The sequence below is a fragment of the Stegodyphus dumicola genome, chromosome 2 (genome assembly GCF_044657685.1).
Source record: "Stegodyphus dumicola isolate Sdum_Otavi_A_Nest chromosome 2, ASM4465768v1".
In the NCBI taxonomy this organism is placed as follows: domain Eukaryota; kingdom Metazoa; phylum Arthropoda; class Arachnida; order Araneae; family Eresidae; genus Stegodyphus; species Stegodyphus dumicola.
The window spans coordinates 208015632-208023653 of NC_140769.1; the positions used below are offsets into that span (position 1 = coordinate 208015632).

Genomic DNA, 8022 nt, shown 5'->3' on the forward strand with positions numbered 1-8022 from the left:
GATTGCAAAGTTGAAACTGAGCGCTGTGTACATGGTATTCTTTGAAATTTATTGTTGTTATGTTAATTTATTAAAGCGAGGTGTGCGTAGTTCGTAGATTCGTTTGTTGCTTAGATTTTGCAGTTCGTAGATGTTTTTTTAAGTTTAAACAGGATGCTGTGTACATGGCATTCTTTGGAATTTATTGTTATGTTAATTTATTAAAGCGAGGTGTGCGTAGTTCGTAGATTCGTGCGTTGCCTAGATTGTTCCATTCGTAGATGTTTTTTGAAGTTAAAACATATCGCTGTGTACATGGATTCTTGTCAAATATTTTTTGGTTAGAAACTTTACGTTTTTGCTATCTAAATCTTTTGTTTTTGTTTCGGATTTGTTGCTTAAATTGTGTGTTCAAAACATGGTTTTTGCATGTGCGAAAACGGCGTTTTTGGAGACATTTTAGGCTTAAAGTTCGAAATGTAGACAAAAAAATTAAATAGAAACATGGCAGCGTGGAGTTTCTCGCCAAAAATGTTTGGTGAAAAATTTGGCGACTTGAGGGCGCATATCAGAGTAGTTCCTTACTTTCTTGTACGAAGTAAAAAGGAAGTATTGTAATCGCGAAAAATTTCGGGTATTGTATTTCAATGAAAATATCCATTTTGACCACTATCGAATGCAATTTAATGATGTTTTTGCATGACATCTGTACATAAGGGCAGAATAAACGATTCTCCCCCCCCCCAAAAAAAAATTATAAAACTGATTTAAAGTGAATTCTGAAGAGATTTTTTTCGGCGTGACTGTATGCATGTATGTATTTCGCATAACTCAAAAATAAGTAGCCTCAGAAAGTTGAAATTTTGTATATAGTACTGCTATAACATATAGATGTGCACCTCCCATTTTGGTTACAATCGGCCACACCAAAAGTATATGAATATATGTAAATATATAGCCACTCTGTTACTCAGCTCAGTGATCTCAGTTTCTTTACTCTTATATGTTTGTAAATTGTACATTTTTTTTTTTTTTTTTTTTGCTTTAAAAAATTATTGAATTATGTTGTTCTTATCTTCCAGTTAAGGATTTTATGCCGTTAGTAAATCTGTATGCAATATTTTTTAGAATTATCAACAATTTTAAAGTTGTTTAAGTGCCACTAAGCCTAATAATTTTTTTGATGGCGACCATTGCTTGTTTCCCTTTGAAACAGCAGGATAGTGGATTTATTGCCAATCTAGTAAAATATTGTAAAGAAGTAGGAGCAGGTTTAAGAAAAGCTTTGCAGTCATACTTAGATCAGTTTAGATACCTTCCTCGAACAGTATTTTTTGGGCAAAGTAAGATACTTTTCTTACAGTAACTGAGTTTTCTTTCTTTTTCTTTCCTTTGCACCTTTTTTTTTTTTTTTCCCCCCCTTTAACCTTTAAATAAAGTCTTTTTTAAAATAAAATATGTGCTTTATTTTCTTGTACTGTATTTCAACATTAAAAGCAGCTTTGAATGTATTGTTATGAATTTTGTATTTAGTTATTTATTTTTAGTAGAATTATAATTAAAATTGTTTTATTTCTCTGTGCAGTACAGCACGAGACTATTTTAAGAGAAGGCTAGGCAGCAAAAGTAAAAATACAGGAGCACATGAATTTAACATTTAATAAATAGATATCAGAATTTATATTTAATTTGAGTAAATGTAATTGACTACTATGTTAGCTATAACCGTAATTCTTCTCTTTTGCTTTCCAGAAATCTCGAGAAGCAGAAATTACTAGAATCTCTAGTAACTGGTTTAAAAGCCATAAAAAGCCAGACAGAGAGGATCTCATTTCAATTGTTGCTGTTTACTTAGCTGCTGTAATTTTGTTGATAGAATTAACTATCTTTGCGCTGTGGATTGCGTTGTGTTCTAATGCTTTTACTAGTTTAAAGGATAGCTACTGATTATATTTCACGATATTGTGATATTGTACGATATATTTAAAATATCTAAGGAGAATTTCCTGCATTTTGTTTTATTTCTTGTAAGAAGAATAAATTTTATTAATCTTTTACCGGACTTGTGCATTCAATCTATTACGAGCCTGTGCACACACTACAGTGTATTACGTCTGCTTGTTACGTAGTTAAAGTGTCACCATTCTGTTGGAAGAGTAAATGAAAAACATTCTGTTATTTTATTTGGCTTCTCTTACATTATTCATACAGTTTCTGAGATTTTTAAAGAATTTTATCACCTGGAATTGTAAATTTCTGTATTAAGAAAATGATCCATCATAAGCATTAGTTAAAAAAATACAATTTAACAACAGTTTTGTTATTAATTTAAAGAATATATCTAGTGATGTCTTCTTATATCTGAATTATTTAATAAAAATGTTTAATCTTAATAAAAATATGCTAAATTAAAAAAAAAAAAAAAAAAAAAAACCTTTTTTATAGGCTGCTGCTGCTAAGGCAAGTGGACATATTCTTGTAGATTCTGATAGTAGTCAAAACATGAATGGCCAGACTTCCTTTCAAACGGATAATGATTCTTTGCAGTTACCAGGAACTCCAACTGTAAGTTTTGCCACTTACTCAAAAGTACAAAGCAATATGTTTTGCTGCAAAATGAAAATAAGGTACTCTTCTGTTATCAGCCCCTGATTTAGAAATGTATGTTTGTATACATGTGCATATGTATATATGTGCATATCCCGATAACAGAACAGTGCCGAAAATAATAATGCTGCTAAATTCTTATACATATATCTGTGTTTATGTAACTTTTAAGTAAAAATAACTTATGGATCATTGAAGTATTGCACATCTAAAAAACAGTGTGTCAAGTAGAAGATAAAATCTTAAACTCAAAGTTGTCGTATTTAAAGCCGCAATCTAGTGTACCAACAATTTGTTAAAATTTAAAATAGTCTGATATGTAAAAATGGAAATATATCTTATTAAAAAAATGAAGTATTTTTAAATAAAGGAAAAAAATTTTAAATGTTACCAGTTTAAAAATGCCAGCAGCCTCACTAAGCATTGATTTCTAATTAAATAAGTGGCTAATAACAGAAATATGCTATACTGCAATAACAATATTGAAAGTATGAGTCCCTTGCTTGAAATTTAACGTATTATTGAAACAAGATCAGCCCATAGAAAAATGCTACTAAATCACTAAACTGCTAAGGAGATTTTATGGTCACTATAATTTTTTTTTCCTTGTATTTCAGAGATGATTTTCTGATTTTGCATTTTCTTATAAAATAACTTGTATAAAAATCAGGAGTTTTAAAAGAACCTGCATATCAGTATATTTCACATTAAGTATATTTGGAGTTTTTACTCTTCTGGTTAAAATGATTATATTAAGCTTTAAAATTATAATAGCAATTAAGCCTTAAAATTATAATAGCAGTTCTTTGCTGTATGTTGCATGCAAATTTAGTAAGTGGTCATTCATAGAGAAAAGTGTTGGACAGTGCTATTCCGAGCAGTAGAGGAGTAAGTAATAACCTTTAGCGAATTCCTCAAAGTGAACTGTAATCTAATAAAACATATTTTGAAAAATATTTTTGTTTTGAAAAACGTGAATTTAGGTATTTTGAAAAACTTTTTTGGAAGCAAAGTATGGAAACTCTTACATAAAAATTATACCTGTAAGCCAAAAGTACACAAATGTAGTGTATCTTAATTTGCGTTCATTTGTGATTTGTTGCAATATTTATTACTCTTAATTCATATTGCAGACTCTTTGCTGAATTTAAATTTACTTACTTTAGTAGCATTTTGATTATTTAATATGTTTTTTAAGACAATAAGATAAAATTTTATACTTTATCCTGCAAGCGTGTGCACTGGGTCAGTGACCTGCACGATTAAATGAACCTTTCTCAAAGAAAGCCTATTTCACGCAAGCTATTGACGTCCAGTGTAACTGTGTCTGAGGTTGACCTCTTTATGTTTCCGATGTTTTTTCTGTGGACTTTTAATTCACAGCCTTGATTTAGATCGAATTGGATCTTAGATTCAGTGAGGCTGTTCATATTACTGTTATATAGATGATTTGTGATAGTATAGAAAGTGGCAAACATCTTGCGTAATTTTTCGTACAAGGAAGAAATGTCGCAAAAGTTATTAGATGTATCAACTGGCAAAGAATGTATTGGAGAAAATGAGGATTGAAGTGATCATGAATTATTAGTTCACGTGTTACTGATTCAGAAACTGATTTAAATTCTAAAAACAAGAGTAAAAATGACGTAAATTGCTTTACTGGGGGCAAAAGTTATTGTGAATGAAAGAAAAAAAGAGATGCAGTGTTTTGCCCATCAAAAAAGCACAGAAAACGAAAACGCGCTGCGCCGAATGTGTTAGTGTTTGGAACACATGACAACACTTTATTCGGTGTTCTGCTAACATTTGTTGTAGCATTTTTTGTCTGTGTGAAGAATATAAGTGCATATAAAGAAAATAAAGAATCAATACACAGTAAATGTATACTTTGTTTCTTCTTATGCTAATATATATGGTGACATGCTTCTTTTTATATGTAAGAATGGCAACATGCTCACCATCAAGGTTGCGGGACCACTTCTTGAGTGGGATGCAACAATGAATTTCGAAGAAATTCATTGTTGCATCAATACGAGATGGGAGCAACAATGAATTTCGAAGAAGGACTCTGAATTTTTATGATATTATTCTGCGTTTTATGATGCTATGGACAGAGCTTTCTCTTCTTACTTATTTTTATTTGTGTTATCTTCATGTTAATTATGTTTGTTGTTTTCACTAAATGTCACTAAATGTTACTACCGTTGTCCATAACATCATAAAAAGCAAATAACATCATAATAATTCAGCGTCCTTCGAACTTCAATTTTGCTTCCATCTCGCATCTCCCTCGAAGTGTTCATGTGATCTTGCTTTGCTGGTGAGCATGTTGCCATTCTTGCATAAAGAAATAAGCATATCATTACATATTAGCTCGATTTGTGTTCTTTTAGGAAATTTTATTTCGTAAAAGCATTCGGAGAAATTAAAAAATTTAATGTGCATATTTTTAAAGTTTGATGATGAAATTTATTATTGGCATAGATGTAATACTTTTTTTGAAAATTTATAATTTTTTCTTCATAAAACTCAAACTGGGTCTGCATGCTCTTGTATATATGCTTTTATGTAGCTATTCTGTTCTCTTAAATTATTGAATAATACTAATGGCTGAAATAGTTTTTAATGCAGCAACTTAACCAATTTAATGTGTATTCTTAAGTTAAAAAACTTCCCTCTTATTAATGCATAAGGTAGAGAGTTTTTATCTAACTAATTTGGTATTGATGTGTCTATAAATGGAAAATAATAATAATGTAGTGTTTTCAATTGTGTTCAGTCATGTGAATTTTTCATTTGATATCCAGTGTGGTAAAATTACCCTTCAGATATTATTTATTCGAGTTGAATAAAAAGTTTGGGAAACTTTTGCAACTATAATAGCTGTAGCCTTTCAGTAGATTTTACTAAAAAAAAAACTGGATGTTAGTTGTCTTTCCCATACAAATTACCTCTGATTCCTTTCACTGTGATTAGCTAGCGATGGAGAATTTATTGGCAAATAAATTCTTAAATGGAAAGCAGAATTTGTGGACCCCTAGCTGTAAGAGATCCCAGTAGCATATTAGATTGAAATTGAAGAGTTTGTTTTAGGTAAATTATCTCAAATATACTTATTTATTTGAACACCTCTATCTGGCTGTTAAGTCTAGTGAATTTAAGAACTGGATAGATTTTCTGAAATCGGTAATTTCACTTTTATAATTAACTCAAATAGCTTGCAACATTTTAAGTTTATTTTTTTAAATAAAACATTGAGAAACCCTGGAAGCATTTTTGTGCAGTTAAGATGTTAATAATAAAAACTTATTTAAAATTAGAAACGGAAGTTTCGTTTAAAATCATGCAAATTAATTCCTAAAGGAAAGGATGCAAAAAAGGACAATGGAAATTGAGTTGATTCAAAATATTAGATTACTAGTTTCTACAAATTATCTTAGTAGGCTGATTTGTATGGTATAATCATAAGTTACTGTTGACACCAGATTAGAGGTCTTGCTAGATGTATAATTTCTGCTATATCGTAGAAATCAACGACCAACCTTCCTAGTGAACTGGAAAACTTCAAATTTTTCATATGATCCCCTGGATGAATTTAGGTTTCTTTTTAATGTAATTCTGGAAGAAGAGTTGATTTAGTATAAAGTAAATTTTGATAGTTTATTCTTTAAAAAAATGTATATTTTCATCTCTTTAATGAAATGGTACTATTCTCGTTTTGCCGGTGCAAGTCTCGCCAAGCAGACTTTATTGGCGACAACAAACAGTATACATATAAAAAATGTAAACAAATGTTAGTTCCAAGAAATTTTATTTAAATTTTTTATTTTATTTTTTTTAATGTCGTTTCAAATTTTGTAAAAATACCAATAAATAAATACAACAAATTTTTAAAAAGACGTTAATTTAAGAATTTACTATGCATTCATGGCTCAACATCCTGATTCGCCGTTTCATATCACGTGACCCCAAGTGATCTCATCTCACGTAAACTACGCTACAAAAATCTAATTCTCTCAGTAATTATCTACATTAATTTCAAGTTAAATCTTAATTTGGAATATAAGTTTAATCGCAAGAATTATTTCAATTCTTATGAAAAGCTTACTCAGAAATTATGTAAAACCGCAGTGCTTTACTTCGCTAGTGCATTCTCATTAGAATTGATGAATTTAACCCTTGACTTTGCCTTTTCTATACTTTCGCCATCGGGTGAGTGGTGTGATTGCATCCTAATTGACTTAATTACTGCCCACGAATGGCCTCAGGGCATAAAATTGAACTATCTTTCAAAAATTCTATGTAACTGTATGCCAGTATTGAAAGAAACAATCAATCTGATAAGAAATGGCTGCGACTTGTTTTGGAAATAAGACGTAAAAGGTTATCAGCGAGGATATTCCGTTCGGCATCGGTTGTCCATTATTGGCGACTTTATCGCCTGCGCCGGCAAAACGGAAAAGTACCAATGAGACTTTAAAGTGTGAAAATTTCCATATTGCATTTTTTTCTCCATGTTAATTTTAGATTACTTTTTTAATGCTGTCAGAAGTGTTTTAATACAGTACAGAGTCCGAGATCCGGATGTCCAATATCCGAAATGATCTAAAATCTGGACCTAAAAGGACCACTACCAACTTTTTATTTGTGTGCTTTATGCATGCACCCCCCTACGCACAATAAAGCACATGGAGAGTCCCAATTCTTAATTTCACTTCACTAACTAAAATACTTCGTTATTGAAGAAACAATCATTTTAGCATAAATTTGTATGATCAATAATTTGGCTCCATAGCTGCGTATCTGCCTGTCATACATCTCAAACCAAAACATTCTACAGCTACATCATTGTTTTATACCTACTAATATTTTATATCCCTGACTCCAACCTGGCAAATCAATTATTTATTATATTTTGTTTTCATCACTGCATGACAACTTGAGTAATGACTCATGAAGTGATGCCTAAACACTATTTTTATATATTAGTAATTGAGAAACAGTATGGCATGGTATCCTTGTATGTTGACATTACACTTGACGATGATTACAGATTTAAGTTTAAATGTGCTAAGAAATGTTGACAGGAAAATTTAACAAAAATTTCTTTCCATATGCTGAAAGTAGATTTTGTTAATGATAGGCCAAAAGATTACATTTAGTGCTATTTCAATTTAGAATAATCGATTTGTTTTTCACATAAACCCAGAATCAGCACTAGAGTTCATATAGCTGCACCGGGCCGCTGAATGTAGGGAAGTCAAAGGGAGGCACTTGGTAGCAGAATTTAGAAGCCACAGAGACTGCATCAGGCTGTAAGATATCTAGCGCCGGTCCTTAATAAGCCTTAAGTATATGTGAGAATTTATATATTCAGTACTCAAATAAGCATTAAGCATGTGCAAGAAATATGCATTAAGTATAATAAATAACTAA

The 8022-nt window shown here is 30.8% G+C and overlaps 1 protein-coding gene across 4 annotated transcripts in view; it reads left to right on the forward strand.

Annotated features, from left to right (window-relative positions):
* The window catches only part of LOC118200961 (uncharacterized), an 85927-nt gene that overhangs the window by 56158 nt on the left and 21747 nt on the right, over window positions 1–8022 (forward strand). For all 4 annotated transcript variants that reach the window (XM_035372954.2, XM_035372958.2, XM_035372955.2 and 1 more), the window contains one exon: window positions 2425–2544. In XM_035372954.2, coding sequence (XP_035228845.1) covers window positions 2425–2544 — 120 coding nt within the window. The remainder of the gene's footprint in view (window positions 1–2424; window positions 2545–8022) is intronic.